The sequence below is a fragment of the Anticarsia gemmatalis genome, chromosome 27 (genome assembly GCF_050436995.1).
Source record: "Anticarsia gemmatalis isolate Benzon Research Colony breed Stoneville strain chromosome 27, ilAntGemm2 primary, whole genome shotgun sequence".
Lineage (NCBI taxonomy): Eukaryota > Metazoa > Arthropoda > Insecta > Lepidoptera > Erebidae > Anticarsia > Anticarsia gemmatalis.
The window spans coordinates 6,181,559-6,200,116 of NC_134771.1; the positions used below are offsets into that span (position 1 = coordinate 6,181,559).

Here is an 18,558-nt window from a genome sequence, read left to right on the forward strand (position 1 = left end):
ATCAAAGTGTTATTCCTGAGTTAATCTACCAGAGCAGTTTCAGTAGTTAGAGTTACCGAGAGGATAGAACTACTATTAATCTATTAGTTAGAATAGCTTTTTATTAATAACATATTTACATGTATTTGGTGCTGAAAGATGATTGGTATTAAAAATAATAGTTAACAATAGCTAAGAGTAATAAATAATAAACTCCACAAATATTTTATACCATACTTTATTGTACAAAAAATCCAATAGTTTACTTATAAACTATTTAATTATTATGTCGATAAATGGCTAGGCATTTAACCTCACTAGGAAAAGCAATCCTTTTGCTTAGTAAAAAGCTTCAAAACAACAATTAAGTACGAGAAGCTAGTTACAATCTGGACACCACACGATGGGCTCTTCTGCCGAGGGATACCAACCAAAGTGCAATGTGCTTTTTCCCAGCAATGGGAAATCTAAATTGCTAGTCAAAATTAGTTAAATTCGGGTTTATATGCTTTAAAAAACAAAATGCAGTTATTCATTCTAGCTGATACCTGAATCAATTTTTGTATCCAGCAAGGTACACCAATATTCAATCAAACGCGACTTCCACTACCTCATGACCTACTCCACTTACTAACACCCAGCCATCTATCAAAATATAACCCATCTTAAAAACTACTTGCTAGCAACCGCACTGCTATCTTCCATACTCATCGCAGTTTTGTCTACTTCTACCGAAGATAGCTTATTGAAATGCTTCCTTTTTTCTTGCGAACGATGTTTCTTGTGAACATGGGTCTTGTTCCTTCTCTTCTTGTGGGTGCGTTTCTTCTTCTTCTTGTCTAGATCTTCTGAAGTGTCGGCAGGGGGCGTGTGGGGGGGAGGTTTATGAGGTTCGACGGGCGCCATGTATGTAGGGGGCTGAATTGGTGCTGGCTCCTGGGTGAAGAATATAAATAAATAAAGATTATTGGACAACTCACACCCGGTCATTTGATTCCAAACTAAGCAGAGTTTGTACTATGGTAACCAAATAACTGATAAACATACTTATGTACTTCTAAATACATACTTTATATAGATAAATTGACCACCAGATTCAGAACAAATACTGGGAATTGTGAATATTGTTGAGTGGTATCGAGAAAAGCGGAGGTTTTTGTCTGTCTGGCCTTTTAGAGAATGGAGAAAATATTTGTAATTTATGCCATTGTATTCCCTCCATATAAAATATAGGAATTGAGCGGCATCCAGTGGGACTGGAAGCCGACTCCAACATAGTTGGAAGAAATACTAGACTGATGATGATTTATTCATACCTTAGGTTGATTGGACCTGCGGACACTGTTGCTAGCGTCACTGAAGTAGTTGTTGCCGTTGTCCTCCACGAACGAAGGCGGCTCTGCCGTCGACTCTAGCGGGCCGAACTTACTGGTACGAGTCTTAGATGGGAACCTGCGAAAGAACGACTTTTTAGTCTTCTTGATAGGTAAAGTCAGCTCCAAAAGTCGCTTAACAACTTCATATTTTAATTAGGTAGAATGAGTTAGAATTAAACATTTTGAATGGCAAATGTTTTTTCCATGGAATAATGTGCATACTTCAGTATATAAGGTTTCAAAAGATTGAGTATGATCAGATACTTTTGGAGCTGACTGTAGGTACACTTACTGTTTAGTTAATCTTTTGTTTGGTAACAATTTCGATGTTCCATGTGTCTAAACAGATTTTTTATTTCGTATTTTAGTGAATTATAATAGGTTGAAGATTCATATTTAATCTAGTTCTCTAATCGTGCTTAGGCAAGCCGTGGTATAGTAAGCTAGAATTTAGCTTATTGTTTTACGTAATTATAGTTGTCTGTTGTACCTACCTACTAGGTATTGAATTACAACAGATCCCTCGCATTATTGTGACAAACCTACACGATTCGCTAACTAAAATCACTCTCGATTTTCGTTTTTTTTTTTACCATTTATTGTATTTTTATTTAAAGTTAATATTGGTTTGGTCATGTAAAAAGAATGAATGAATGTAGAATAGGGAATAAAAATACTGTTTGGTTGTAACTAGTAACGCAGGGAAGGGACGCCCTAGAAAGACATACACAGATCATATCGATGATGTCTTGCAAAGAGGTCAGATAACCGGCTGTCCTGTATGACAACATGTATGGATGTGAATGAGGCAAAGGTTCGTAGCAAGTGACGTTCTCTGGTCTCTGTCTTCCCCTATGGGGAGAAGGAGCGATTTTATGTATGTTTGTATAATCCCTTTACCGCAGTATGTGTGTGTCAGTGGTGCCCTCTACCCTATCGCGTGGTTTACAACGCTTGCGAGATATTTTCCCGCCGCGGCGTGTTTTGCAATGTTTCTCATGGCCACTGTTCACAACCCCGTGAGCACTGAAATAGAAAAACCCTAACTAAGTAGGTAGATTTATTATTAATAATACGTTTATTAGAAACCAGAGAAAAAGTAAATTTCTCTCCAAATCTTTGAAATTGCTACATTTTGAAATGACGGTTTTTTTTATGACGTGTGTGTGTGTGCAATTGCACCACAAATCCCTCAGTTAACATTATTTCTACTGTTTATGGGACATTATTTTTCTTATATTTTGTAAACACGCAAAAGAAAGCGCTTTTTAATCACTCTGGTGCGTGGTTGCTGTAAAAGTATTTCTCGGCTACAATTTATACCTACTGTTTATTATATTTATTGCTGCAAAATATTGCATCTTATTCGTAAATGTAAAATGTTATAGCAATTTTTCTACTACTTGATTTGGGTGCTCATGCCTCATTTTTATCGAAATTATTATTTTATTTCTCTATTTACTACACAAGCTCACGGGGTTGCTTTCAGTGGACTTTTCCAAGTATTACCCTCATACTAACCATACAATTTTAACCGAATGCAAAAAAGGAGGACGTTCTCAAGACCTCTCTATGCCTTTTTATGTTGGTTACCTCACAACGTTTTACATGGCAAACGGGTTTTGATGGTTATTTTGTTTGAAAGCTGGTAAAATTAAATTCGCAGTTTAATTCTTAATACTACTTTGTATAGATAAACGTTCATCTTTACGTATTGCTTTAAAGTCAGTTTTTTTAACCCATGTCTGTCCCACTGCTGGGCAAAGGCCTCCTATTTAAAGTTATGAACACTTTTAATAAATCGATAGTTCATCTCACCTTGTCTTATGTCGGTCCTCAACCTCCACATTGGCGTGTGGTCGCTCTCGTTCCACCTCGTGCTCCTCATGCTCCCGCTTGCTCTTGAAGATCTCCTTCAACGTCTTTTGGTGCTTCAAGTATTCGCTGTCACTTTGGGCCCTGAAATGATGGGTCAGTGTAAAAATATACATGAAGCCGAGATAGTTTTAAATCGCAAGGAACATAATACAACTAGTTCACTCTGTGACGAAAGTTTTATAATACATATATTTATAGATTGGTTTTGCAATCGTAGCCCGCAGTTTGGTTATCTGCCCGGTATAGGCAATAATTTCGCCCCATATCACACTGGACTAACATTGTTTATGTTAAAACATGAGTGTATATTTTACACCTCTCTCTACACCTTCGGTTATAACAAAAGCGATGATTTTTTAACCCGTTACTGTCCCACTGCTAAGCAAGGGTCTCCTCCCAATCAAGGGCCGCTCCCTTAGGCCTAGCTATGATAAATATATAAAATAAAATCAAAACCCATCCTCACCTCTTCTCTGCACTAAACTCCTGCGGGCTCTTCGTCTGATGTACCTTCTCGCTCATTCTCTGCACCACATTCTCAATGTCCCTCATCCTGGTGCCGATGGCGTCCACCAGGGCCTGCAGGTTGTTGGGCTTGGACTCCTTGCGCTCCACCTTCTCCGGTTCTGTGGACTCTTGCTGGTGGGTGCCGGGCTCCTGTGTATAACGTAACTCCATTACCTAGGGGAAATAGCAGGTTCACTTTTGGGTAAGAATTTTATAAATAAATAAAACTAAATTTAACCCTTTAATGTCTCACTGCTGGGCAAGGGTTTCCTCCCGTAATGAGGGAGGGGTTAGGCCTTGAGTCCACCACGCTGGCCAAGTGCGGGTTGGGTACATGCCTTCAAGAACGAACATCACGATGTTTTCCTTCACCGTTGGAACAAGTGATAATTATTTCTAATACACACATAACTTTGAATAGTTTTTTATGTGTTGTCTCGGGTTCGAACCTGCAACCACTTGCGTGGGAGGTACCAACTAATTATACCTCTCGGCTATCATTACACACGGCTATTATAACATTTCAAAGCAATGACTTAACAACCTTCACACTTGGAAAGTTTGAAAACCGTATTCCGAAAACTACTTGACAGAACCATGACTTTCAATCGTCTTATCACAATTGTCTCGCACTAAATTTACAAGACTATCTACGTTTTTATGTGAAATACAAATGATACAATCAACTTACATTAGCATTAGCTCTGCCGTCAGGATCTTCGTGTTCGTTCCACTGGTTCGGAGGTATCTCTGTCCATGACTGGTGGTGGGAACTCTGTGGAAAAACACAATATTAATGAAGAAATCAAAAATCTAAATCAAATCATTTATTAATTTAGATCAAATATTGACACTTATGATAGTCGTTACAATTACTGAATCTACCACTAGCTCGGAAAGTTGGGACAGTTAAATACAAGGAAGTAGAAAGACTTTTTTGAAGATGGATGATGGCTGCCAAATTGTAAAGGCAATAGATTTGCTCTTATATGCGGTTCGGTTTCAATAGCCGATATTATTTTTTAATATTTGACAAGCTTGCAAGTTTGCTCTTATAACAGCACTTGACAAGCTTCTCACCGCAATTTCATAGCCCGTTGGGACGGATAACCAACACAACCAGTGAGAGGTCATCTTCAGGACTGACGACAACATGTGCTCTCCGAATCACGGTGGACTAGTGAACTACCCAACATCGTGTAATTTGCGAAGCATTTCTTGACATAAAACAACAACAACAAACTAAGGAGTTTTTTTTAGCACGGCCGGGGATTCGAACCTGAGACCTCTGCAGTCGAATAAACTACAGATCGAAGTACAAAGGCAGTTAACTGCGATGGAGTAGTCCATACCACCAAGGGAAAACAAATAATTTGGGTTAAAAATATAGACTTCAATTTTAATATTTAGCTTAACTCGTAAACATCGTAATAAAAGATGCGAAAATTCGAACTTATCCAGAGTTCCAGAACTACTGTACATTTAGCATACCTTATAGGTTTGTTTCTCCTTCGGCGGGTTATCACTAAAGAACTTCTCATCGGACGACTCCGGCGGCTGGAAGAGAACAACAACATGAACATAGAGCAAGTGCCATGATGACCAGGTCGGTACCAGGAGGGGGGCTACGTACCTGTGCGATAATGGCACATTCGAATATCCTAACTTTACGTACCTAAAACAAGTGCTCGGTTCAAAATTTATTTGTTTTTAATACATACTTTTATATCTGTCAAGTTTTTCTTCTTTCTTCTACTTATTTATTTATTTTATTGGAATACCGACAGCTGAATTTTAAGAAAGAATTTCTGTATAGTTTTACAGAAGAAAAAGGTAAGTACTATATTTGTTGACCCTATAGCCCTATAGTAGCCTACCCTATAGTACACCCTAGAATCGGTATCTTATGTAGTTAAGTTCATTCTAACGACTGTATACACACATCCCGTCACATAACGAGTATATCTAATATATTTGACGAAAGAAGTATTTTACCAGTTGAGAATTATCACATTTGACACCTAAACTTAAATAATTTTCATCATTTATTAATCTGTGTAACGACTTATAGCGACCGAATGATGATAAAAAAAAATTAAATTATATTCAAAAGCATTTCGGATTTTTACCCCCAAATTAATTTACGTAGGTACGTTTTGCTAGCAAATCTTTAAATTTTCTTTATTTCTGGCTTTTAAAGTAACAAATAAACTTGAAATCAACACAGCTTAACCGATAAGCCATAACGTTAAATTATCATCTGTATATGAAACCGTATTGAGCTGGTATCTACATACCTTCTCAGTAGACGGCGGAGCATCCTCAAGATCCTGTACATCCGTGTCATGATGTTCAGTTTCATCTTCCTTCGCGAAGAAATGACTTGATTCCGAGATCTTACGACCGCGCTTGTGTCTTGTGCTGAACAATTAAAATACAATTATTAGTCATTAAATTTAAGCCGCTACTGTCCCACTGCTGGGCAAGGGTCTCCTCCAAGAAAAATTAAAGGGTTAAGCCTGGAGTCCATTCCTATGGCCAAGTGCAGGTGATTGCATTCGTTCAGGAATAGTTAGACATGTAAGGCTTCTTAACGATTTGTTCCTTTACCGTTAGAACAAGTGATAAATATTTCAGAAAAGTCATTAATGTGTATTAATTTCAATTCAAGCACTTGTGTGTTAGATTAACTATATATATTCCCGCCTAGCAGTGGACAGTCCAAGCAATATTATCACCTCTAGGATTATGAGGCAATTCACATAAAATTCAAGTTCTTCCAGTAAAAATTAGATTTATAAATAAGCTTTTTGCTTTTAGAGAAGTGAGGATATATCGACGAAATATAATTGAAATTAAATGTAACTCACTCTTTCTTTTCTTCAGGAGTTCCTCCCTCCCATAGCATTCCAAGACCTGGAGAGCTGTTATCCAGATTACGTCTACAAAATATCAACAAATTTAGCCATAAAATAAATGACGTCACTATGTTGTATTTCTATACAAATACGACATAGTGACATTATGACGTATTTTCGTTGTCATCAATAATTTTAAGTTGGACACTAGACTAATTACCAAGTAAGGTATTAAAATGTCTTACCTGTTGTCTGACTGCGTTTTGGAGTTCCGTGGTTCCTTTGATTCAGAACCGGTTGATAAAGCTATCTGTTAACAATATGAAACATATTGAAAGCGATATGAAAGTTAAGCGTCGAAGGTAAAGTTAGGTTCTAGATGAGATTCTAGGTTGAGAACATCAGTGACTCGCAGGCATAAGCAGCTGACGGTGGCCTGTTTGATACAGCCATTTTTTTTGGAATAAACAAAATGATCAATGCATTATCAGCCTTTCCTTTCTTCCGACTATGTTTGAGTCGGCTTCCAGTCTTGATGCAGCTGAATGTCAGTATTTTAACCCTCAAAAAAAACTTAAGGCTGGTTATCAGACTTTCAAGCTTCTGACTACTGTTAACGACTGTCAAAGATCTTTGAAAACGACAGCCGAGTCCCACAATTTAGAATTATAATCTAAATAAATTGTGCACCTCAAGACTCTACTAAACTGTTGAACTTTCAACCGGGAACCATAATTTAACAGAATTAAGCATTATAATCTAAATAAATTGTGCATCTCGAAGTATGTTGTCACTATAGTATTATTAACGTTCTCACCACAATGTCAGGAGCGGAAGACTTTTGTGACGAAGCCCTGGGCACGACCTCGTTGCAGTCAGGACTGTCTGTGGTGGCCTGCTTCCTCCCTGAGTGGAGGGGCTTCTCGTGGGTGCCCTCTCCCTCGGGCTCGGAGAGTTCGTACACTGGACCTTGGTCTACTGTTCTGGAGGGAAAAGAATGGTGAATTAAGTTTTGTATTTGTAGCCCATCACTGTCTTTTAATTTGAACAAGTAAACAACGGTTAGTTGAGGCCTCCACGGTGACTAAGAACTTTAAGAACTTGTTGCAAAACCTCTCAAGACCGCAAAGTTTTATCACAACGATCTCTTTCGAAGTTAAAACCTGTGATTTTGTGCAATAATATTGAAAATGTGAATGTTTGTTAGTGTAGTACTATTACTCCTAAACTTAAAAGTTAATCATGACAAACTATAATATGAAAATAATTGAATATCTGGGTGCAAATAGGCTACAAATTCAACGAAATGAAAAAAACGCGAGCAAGAGCTAAAAATTTTACAATGAACGGTGGTAAAATGATTCGTTTAGCTGTAAATTGCTATCTTACTTGGGTAAGAATGTGGTGTCTGAAGGTGGTGGCTTCTTCATCTTGTACATGTGACTCCAGGGCGCCGCCGGCAGCACCTCCCATGGCTGGCCCAGGACTCTGGTCCATACCTCGCCGCGAACTACTACTAGACATCTAAAGAGAAAGATAGCTTTAAAAAATTATTGCTGTTTTTAGGCTGCAAAAGTATTAGACTTAGGTCGCTAAATTATATCATTCGTACGCATCTTCAGGCAATGGTTCGCCGTGATTTTTCTAGTTTAAATAATAATGCAAGACATTTCGAGCATGACTTAACGGTGTCAGCTGGTCTACCTAAGTTCAAAGGGTTAAAAGAATTAAGACTCTAATGCGTTAAAATATTATTTGAATAAATATCGATCATGCTTATTTTCCTGGGACCCGCGGTGACAGTTTTGGCTGTCAAATCGACACCATCGAGTCTTTTGCTCTCAATATGCATTATTCACCACACCTCATAGTACTTACCTCAGTCTAGTACAGCAGAACGGGAACTGCATATTGGTATCTTCAACGACTTCCTCACATTCTATCGCTGACTCCGGAGCTTCCACTCTCTTGCACCTGATAAATTAACAAGTTATTACTATTACACAAATATGTTCTTACTAGCTGACCCGTGCGGCTCCGCTCGCGTGAATTTCGTACTGTTGCTTATTCGTTTGAGCACGCGAATTGCGAAGCACTCGATACACCTACACATAAAAATGTTAACAACTCTTTTGTCATCTAATGGTTATTTACGAAAGGGACCCGAAAGGCACACAATGTGACACAGGCTCAGGCAGGCCTGATTTCCTGTGGTTACCTTCTTTTCCGCTCTCGTCTGTATCCGTAGCAGTTTACAGTGTAAAATATAATACCTTATAATAGACTGACCATTGCTTACCCGTCTGGATTCAGAATATTATTATAGGTCCTATCTGCGCCGGAGCTCTTCAGACGCGTAATAATGTATACTTGCGATGATACGTCCGAAACCGCGTAACCCGTAATTATTTTTTATACTTATATCATCCGTTGTTTATTTTTTAAAACTTACCACATAGTCTGTTTCATAGCTATCCAATTTATTTCCTTAATGCAACCAATTAATTTGGTTATTAAATATTATGTGATTCGAACAACAACGCCATCTGTCATTTGCGGCGAACAACGACAACAAACGAAATTATTCGGTTTGCCATCTAGGATTTTTTTTTTTCTTTTTTTTTTTTTTTTTTTTTTTTTTTTCTTTTTTTTTTTTTTTTTTTTTTTTTTTTTTTTTTCTTTTTTTTTTTTGCTGTGGCAACCCTACGGTTAACAGCTGATTTGAATAGCTCCGTGTAATTTTTATTTAATAATTAGTATTTTTAAACATATTTATCAATAAAATACCAATTTCACACTTATTTATAGTTGGAATATCTTTATTTCAACATATTTAGTTAACTTATATAGTATTTATTGTGTAAAAATTGTGTAGTGCAAATTTGGTGCGTAACAACTACCGGCAAACCGTTAAAAGTTTGTGAAAATTAATATTTTTCTGTATTTACGAGGATTCATTGTCGTCTTCTTAAAGGTAACGTAGTAACTTTAAATTAATAACTTATTTTATAAAGTTCTGCAGTGTAGTTGCACAAACAACTACACTTTAATATCTCGCAGAACAACATAACCTCCCATTGTTTGTTTGTGCCTTTTTAGGTGTTTTATTTGTGTCTTGACAGTATCATTAGGTTAATTATTTAACATGATTATGACTCGCAAGGCCTTGGCTCGCCAGGAGGAGACCAAACTCCAAATGGCTTTGAGGGAACTTAAGGCCACCAAAGAGAGGTACAATCAACTCAGTGGTGAAAGAGACGACAATGAAAGGGAACTATTAGAGGTGCTTAGTAAAAACGACAAGATGAAAAAAGAAATGTCAAAGTTGCACTCACAGTACAGTCATGCCATAGACGACCGGGACAGGCTCCAACTCGTTGTTGACAGCTTTGATGAGTGTCGAAATGAATACATTTGCGCTCTGAACAGGATAACTAGCTTAGAACAACAACTACACAGAGCTAATAACAAGATATCAGACTTAGAGGAGTTAAATACCACCGTCATTGCCTCCACAAATCAAAGTTTATTCGACGAGTTGGTGGCCCCCGGCTTAGACAGTGCTTCAGTTAATAACCTTCATCCATCAGTTATTATTGATCTAACACGAGATGATGAGCCCATTAAACATCCTAAATCTGTGAGGGTAATTAAGTGTAGCAATAAAAAGTTTAAGAAATATATTAAAATTAAAAGATACATTACAAAGATGAAGAAACAAATAAAAAAACATAAATTCTTCATCAATTGTATGTCCTTAAACAGACACAGATTGCAACTTATTGACCAACTAAAAATGTATTCATTGGAGTTGGACAATGTCTCACTGCAATATCAAACAGACACAAGGGCTATGCAGTCTGAGATTGACCGACTCCATGAGTCACTAACATCCATCACCACTAAATACGAAATGGCTGCTAAACAGAGTAGGGAGCAAGTATTGGCAATAGGCAGACTGGTTAATTCCTGTAAGTGTGATAATGATAGTTCAATAACATTGTCAAATAACTCAAATTTCACTAGGACATCGCTGAACTATCAGCCAGAACCTGCTCCCTCCTCGCTGCCAATGATTAACACACCTCCCTCAACTCCTAATCCTCCTCAAACACATATTCCCACTCCTAGTTCTCCCATAATCAACAAAAAAAATAACATTACATTGTTCAGTGATGAAATTGGTAAAGATCTAAGTTCCTACATATTAAACACTAACATGGAGCTTTCAATCACAAATTATTGTACTCCTAATTTATCTTATTGCAAAATACTAGATAGAATTGTTAATTCTAATTTCAGCCAGGACACAACATTAATTATATTTGTTGGTAATAGGGGAAATGTAAACAGAAAGAAGTTTATTGACTATTTTGAATGTTTATCAAAACTGAATGTAAACAAAATTGTATTGTTTGCACTTCCCCTTAGTAAAGGTTTGCCACAGGAAGAACTTAATATTAGATCTAAATTAAATGTAATTATGCATAATCTGACATGCCAAATTAATGGTATTAATTATAATAAATTTCATTTTATTGACACTAACAGGATTGTTAGTAATTGTTTATATAAGACCAAAGATAGTTATTATCTTTCTTATTATTGTAAAAGACAAATAGCAATTTCGCTATCCTATTTTATTTCTATTACAGCCAAGAACTTGGCTAAACAAGTTGCTTCTATTGAGCAACATAATATTGACATTTCAAATAACTTAGCCAGTAATTTGGCTAATAATTTTGACATTCCAAATAAAAATTATGACATGAATGTTGACATGACATGTAATTTAAATTAAATCATGAGACAAAAGAGGTAACCTCTTGCAAAATAGATCAATCGAGTGTAAAGTGCCCTAATATAATTAATAAAAATAGAAATGTAATTAACCTGGTGCATCAGAACATTAGAGGAATTATGGGTAAAGAGCTAGAAATTGAATTGTTCATGAATTGTAATTGTATTGATATATTTTGCATAACTGAACATTGGCTAAAAAGCAATCAATTCATGTTCAACTTCAACAATCACCAGGTTGGCAGTTCATTCAGCAGGGAACATTCCATACATGGTGGTTCACTCATATTAATTAATAAACAGTTAAAGTACAAGGAACGCCATGATATTGTTTCTCTCTCTGTTGAACGGACCGCAGAAATAGCTTGTATAGAAGTAGAACAGTTTATTGTATTGAGTGTATACAGGCCTCCTTCTGCGTTGTATGATAGTTTTGAGAGTATTATGGAAGATGTTTTAAATAAGGTAACAAATTTAAACAAATTTGTTATTATTTCTGGAGATTTTAATATAAATTTATTGGAGAATTCTAGTTTATGTATTAAAATTAAAGCTCTCTTTCAATCATACAATCTGAAGTACTTGTTTTTGGAGCCAACAAGAATAACTGCCACAACAGCCACATGTTTGGATAACATTTTCACTAATATCAAAATTAATGATAAGAAAATTATTAATCAATTAGATTCGGATCATTGTGGACAACTAATTTCATTTGATGCTAAGACTAAACATGTGGCTAAAAGAAAGATTACTATTGTTCCCAAAACCGTTAATCGTTTTGAAAGTTTTAAAAATAAATTAGTTTGTAGTCTTCCATTTCTAAAACATAATAATGATCCTAACAAGTTATATAATAATTTTTTTAAACTATTTTGTTCTGAATTTGATTCAGTATTTACTTCCAGAACGATTACGGTCCAAGACAGTGCTACCTTTAGTGAATGGGCTACTTTAGGTATACATAAGAGTAGAGCTAGGCTTTTTGAGCTATATGAAGAGAGAAATCATAATAGAAGTGAAGGATTTCAGACATATGTTAAGAATTACTCAAAATTGTTTAGAATAGTTTGTAGAACTGCTAAGGCTCGCTACTTGAGTTCAAAGATTAAGAATAGTAATGATAAAATTAAAATGACTTGGAATGTAATTAATAGTGAGACTGGAAGAGTAAGGGGCCACGATCGTGAATATTGCTTGAGTGTTGATAACAGAACCATTAGGGCGGATTCCGACGTAGCCCATGCTTTTGAAAAATTTTTCACAGACATTCCAATCTCGACTACCCAATCTTTGAACTCATCACCCACTGTCGCTGAAAGCATTCTTAAAGAAAACGTTACTATGTGTAACACTACTTTTAGGTTTGACTATGTCTCGCATCAGGACATTATAAAAGTTTTTAATAGTATTAATGTAAAAAATACTGCAGATCTTTGGGGTAATTCAGTAGTCATTACAAAATCTATTATTGATCTAGTTGCGCCCCAATTAGCTCTAATATTTAATAAGTGCGTAGATGGTGGTGTGTTTCCTGATCTAATGAAACATAGTAAAGTAATACCATTATTTAAGTCAGGCAGTACATCAGACCCCACTAACTTTAGACCTATTTCAGTACTGCCTACATTTAGTAAAATCTTTGAAAAATTAATATTCGATCAAATGCATTGTTTCTTTACTAAACACAATTTATTACATAGGAAACAATTTGGGTTCACAAGGGGTCGCTCCACTATCGATGCTGGTGTTGAGCTTGTGAACCACATCTTCGACGCCTGGGAGGACTCACACGATGCTCTCGGCATTTTCTGTGATTTGTCCAAGGCGTTCGACTGTGTCCCTCATGAAACATTGATCAGGAAATTACATCACTACGGTATACAACATTCGGCACTGAATCTTCTTATCTCGTATTTAGATAATAGGATTCAGAGGGTCGAGGTTAACGGTAAGCGATCTGCGGGATCTGCGGTTAAAATGGGGGTGCCTCAAGGCTCAATACTCGGTCCTTTTTTGTTTCTAGTTTATATTAATGATTTACCACATCTTGTTAAGGATAGTCACGAGATAGTACTGTTCGCAGATGACACTTCATTATTGTTTAAACTTAAACGACAACAAACCACTCTTGACGACGTGAACATTGCTATCTCAAAGGTGGTACACTGGTTTGATGTTAACAATTTGCTTTTAAACGAGCAAAAAACTAAATGTATAAAATTTGTAACACCTAATGTCAAACCAGTGGAAACAGCAGTAAAGATGAAGGAAGATGTATTGGACCTTGTGGATAATGCTAAATTCTTAGGCATTACAATAGATTGTAAGTTACAGTGGGGACCACATATATCACAATTGGCGAATAGACTTAGTTCTGCAGCCTACGCGGTCAGAAAAATTCGTCAACTTACTGACATTGAAACAGCTAGGTTAGTCTACTTCAGTTACTTCCATAGTATCATGTCTTATGGAATTTTACTCTGGGGTAATGCTGCCGACACCCAAACCATCTTTGTGCTGCAGAAAAGGGCTATTCGTGCAATTTATAACTTAGGAAGTAGACATTCACTAAGGGAAAAATTCAAGGAAATAAATATAATGACAGTGGCAAGTCAATATATTTATGAAAATTTAATTTATGTACATAAAAATATCGCTCTTTTTAAAAAAAAGAGTGACATGCACAACATAAATACACGCAATAAAGACAAACTTGTTATCCCAGTCACTAGGCTCCAAAAAATAAATAAATCCTTCAGAGGTCAGTGTGTGCGATTCTACAATAAAATCCCGAGTGAAATTCAAAATTTAAGTCTCAATAAATTTAAGTTATTAGTTAAAAGTAATTTATGTCGTAAGGGATATTATACTATTAAAGATTATTTAGATGATAACAAAGCTTGGGACTGTGCTGCTTCTACCAAGTCTATTTCAAAATAATGTATTACAATTTGATATTATGACATTGTTATTAATTTATTTTGACATTGTTATTAATTTGTTAGATTTCATTATTATGACATTGTTATTAATTTGGAAATATTGACATTTAAAAAGAGCAAGCCGTGAGTTTCTTGCCGTTTCTTCTCACGAGCAACAGCTTTTCCGAAACGGAGGTAGATAAAAAATATTTTGACGATTTCAAATACTTGTTAAAGTTTATGAAATAAAGAATATTTGACTTTGACTTTGACTAGGATATCCCAATCGCACCGGACCCACGTAAACCAACATTTTTGTGTAATATATCATACAACATTTATGTTTAAAAATCTTATAAATGTATAGCATGTTTCAAAGGTATTTTTTTACAATAAAGCCATCAAAATAAATTAATTAGAAAAAACATGCTTTGTTGCGGTTTATAACGCCATCTATTGGTTGGTGCGAACAACAGGTATCGATACGGCAGGCGCCGCGTTAACTTTCTATGCGAATGTTGTGAAATGGATTGTAACGCCATCTATGGTCTCTATAGGGAAACGCAGGTTCAAACGATTTCCACGTATTTTTTTCAATTTTCTAAAAATCTTTGAAATTTTATGCTATAAAAAGTATCCTAGAAATTGCTCCACTACTTATTCTATGCATATACCAAATTTCAGTGCATTCTATCCGGTAGTTTTTACGTGATAGCGACACATACAGACGGAGGACAGACAGACAGACAGACAGACAGACAGACAGACAGACAGACAGACAGAAAAGAAAATTATAAATTGCAGATTCGGTATCAGTATCCGTTACTAAACATCCCCCATTGGTTTTTTTTTAAATATATTCAATGTACAGAATTGACCTCTCTACAGATTTATTATAAGTATAGATTATCAGAGGAATTGGCAAAAGCGGTTCCAGAATTCAAGAGGAGAGAGGGTATCTTATATGCCGCTCTGTCGCATTGGGTACAAACCTGTAAAAATAGTTGTAAGGAAGATAAATAAATAAATAAAAGTTGGAATAACAAAGTCTGATCGCAAACGGGTGATCCTAAATGTTAATTGAAAAATAAGGATTCTTTATCGTCTCGAGCTTCTAGACCTATATAATATAGATCAACAGTCTAATTTCATTGTGTTTCCTCAAAAAGCAAAACATCGTGAACAAACTTTTTAACTCTCAAATACACGGGTTTGAACACATTTACAGTTGTTTTGTTTTAGCAAGGCTGAACAATAGGTTTTTTAACACGTGAGGCTGAGGTGCGCGCGAATTGAAACTATGACTTTCTTCACAGAATGCCATAAATAACTTTTTTATTATATTTAAATTGTCGTAAATAGCTTTTAGACTAAAATAAACATCGTACAGTAATATACCAAACTTAAATGTATATTTTTGTCCTGCAAGAAGACTGTCCCACTATTTGGCAAGGGTCTCTTAGAATGAGAGAAGGGTTAGACTTTAAGTCCAACAAGCTGGCCAACTGAATAACTTTTAGTCATACAAGGTTTCATCACGATGTTTTCTTTCACCGCTAGAACTAGTGATAATTATTTCTAATACACTCATCACTTGGAAAATCTTTAGTATGTTGCCTCGAGGTATAACCGTCGACTATTTGCAATTTATGTCTTATACGGAACATAAAACTGCGACAAATTCCCTCAGTTATCTTCACTGATCATCATGAACTATATGGAGTACATACCCAACGGTATAAATAGCGAGGTTCCTCCCTCCAGGCTGACAACGATGTCTGGTGCAGGAGTACGCGTCTGCCCACTCCGTGTACGCTGCGTGCTTCCTCATCGTGCGAGGGTCTGTGCAGTCTGTTAACAGAAGAATAGTTAGCATGTCATACCTGTACTTATGCGTGGATTCTTTGAAGCAAGGACGCACTCCCAAGGCGGATAATATAAGCTAATACGTTATTTATATACCTATTGCCCCCAAAAACTGAGTAAAACCTCAATAATCCTGGATTCTACAGCTATAATTTTCTTGGAAATTGTATTTTGATGGTGTATAATAAACAATCTACGATAACTGTTCACAAAAGCTGATTTTTTTATAAAATTTTATAGATGTCATATTTAATAAGTCTACCTATTATTTCTCTAACTAAAAACAATATCGTACTACTACAACAAACATTTACTTGATTTGCACTAAACTTAAAAACATATTTTAAGAACAAAATTTTCGAACGCTATTCCCTAAACCACTGAGAGAATTGCCTCTCACAATTTTATTCTAACGGAATTCTTCTCTTTCTTCAAAAACATAAAAAATTAAGCCGTTAAGCCACGTCAAAGGCCTTCGGGCGGCTTGAACAATTTTGACACTAGGTTGACCACTAACCATACGATAAGAAGAGGAATATAATAAAAAATCATCTTACACTGATCCTTATAACCCTGTCCATCCTTGCTATCACTCGTGGGGACGGCAGAACTCCTCGCCAGCAGCCCCAGGACCCAGAAACTAAAGAACATCATCACATGAGCAGCACTCCTTCAAGACTCGTTCAAGCGACGATCAAATCTCTACTGCAAGCTTTCGACGGTACTGTACAGTACAATGTGTTAGTAAAAAGAAATTAAGTTCTCTTTTTTGTTAGATTAGATTTTTAGTAATAAAATGGTGTTCTGATAGTGTTGTAGTGGAAACTTTTGGTTCTTTTTCAGTCTAGCCTTTCTTCTAACTATGTTGAAGTCGACTTCCAGTCTCACCAGATGCAGCTGAATACCAGTGTTTTACATTGAGTGACTGCCTGTCCGATAGGCAGTCGCTCCGTGTAAAATACTTCACAACCCAGTCACCTGGGTTATAACGCGATGCGAAATTGTAATTATTAATTTAGGTTACATGCAAAAAGCAGTTGGCCTATCTCTGAGACTTTCAAGGATACATTTTTGTATGGAGATAGTGCAAGTCCCAAACCAAAACATTGGCTACTATTTTTAACAAAATGCCACGCGGTCTTTGCAGCAGAAGCTAGCTAGAAATAATTTTCCAGGATGTTACCTACTACGAAGAAATACCTACATATTGTTCTTCGCCTGGTTGTAAATTTATCTATAAAGGTATGTATTTAAAAGTATATAATTTTTATTTGTCAGTTAGTAAAAGTTCTGCTTAGTTTGGAATCAAATGACGGTGTGTGAGTTGTTCAAATATATTTAACTAGCTGACCCGCGCAACTTCGCCTGCGTCACAAAAGAGAGAATGGGTCAAAATTTCCCCCGTTTTTGTAACATTTTTTTCTATTACTCTGCTCCTTTTAGTCGTAGCGTTATAGTATATAGATTACAGCCTTCCTCGATAAATGGGCTATCTAACATTGAAATAATTTTTCAAGTTGGACCAATAGATACTGAGATTAGCGCGTTCAAACAAACAAACTCTTCAGCCTTATAATATTAGTATAGATTACTTATTATTTCTTAGAGAATGTAAAAAGTCTAAATAATTTCTAATTATTTCGTGCACAATCATACTTTCTTTATCAGTCACATTAACTAGTGGTATATTTACAAATATCGCTCACGGTATCCGCTCAACGCTCGATAAAAACCGTCAAAATCCACACTGGAAAAAACGTCACCTTTAGCTACAAACCCTCTGTCTGACTTTGTTTCTGCAATTAATATTAATCTAGGACAATTTAAAGTTACAGTTTTTTTTATTCTCTCGCAACAAGAATTGTTTATGTTTTTAAACATTTCATACAAATATACAAAAATAACTCAAAGAAGACCCGAAACATTTATTTGTGGATTGCAAAATATTTTTTCTCTGTGGAAATCGAGCCCACGACTTGCCCACGCACTGGTATTGAGGTAACGATCATCTTTACCACTGCGCTGAGAAGGCCGTCAATAAGTCTATTATTGTCCCACTGCTGGACAAGCGTCGCCTTCCATAATGAGAAAAGGGTTAGACTTAAGTCCACAGTGCATAGATTTGAACGTCTCATTCCTTCAAGAACTGTGTTAAATTACTCCCAAGGATACAAGGTTTCCTATGAATAATTTCTTCACCACTTCTTCTGATCATTCTACGAAATCCCAATACACTAAAAACTTCCTCTTAAATCCTTTTATATATCGTGGAAAACGTACTATTAAAATTAGTTTAGTAGTTTCTGAAATAGGGTCTGCATTTAATGATATGTTCATATTAAAAAATACGTTCGAAACTAAACAACATAA

General features: G+C 36.0%; 1 protein-coding gene across 2 annotated transcripts; it reads right to left on the minus strand.

The window, feature by feature from the left end:
* Positions 1-201: 201 nt before the first annotated feature.
* LOC142984455 (uncharacterized) lies at positions 202-16,920 on the minus strand. 2 transcript variants are annotated; one of them, XM_076132063.1, is made up of 14 exons: positions 16,746-16,920; positions 16,053-16,173; positions 8,477-8,572; positions 7,988-8,122; positions 7,416-7,581; positions 6,844-6,908; positions 6,611-6,682; positions 6,038-6,161; positions 5,232-5,297; positions 4,432-4,515; positions 3,700-3,890; positions 3,174-3,314; positions 1,296-1,431; positions 202-915 (listed from the first exon to the last, which is right to left on the minus strand). In XM_076132063.1, exons 1-14 carry the CDS (start codon positions 16,840-16,842, stop codon positions 652-654), a joined length of 1,758 nt encoding a protein of 585 aa, XP_075988178.1. In that variant the 5' UTR covers positions 16,843-16,920; the 3' UTR covers positions 202-651. The 2 variants fall into 2 exon arrangements, with proteins under 2 accessions (XP_075988178.1, XP_075988177.1); XM_076132062.1 differs by having other exon boundaries at positions 3,700-3,914; positions 16,746-16,919.
* Positions 16,921-18,558: the final 1,638 nt, after the last annotated feature.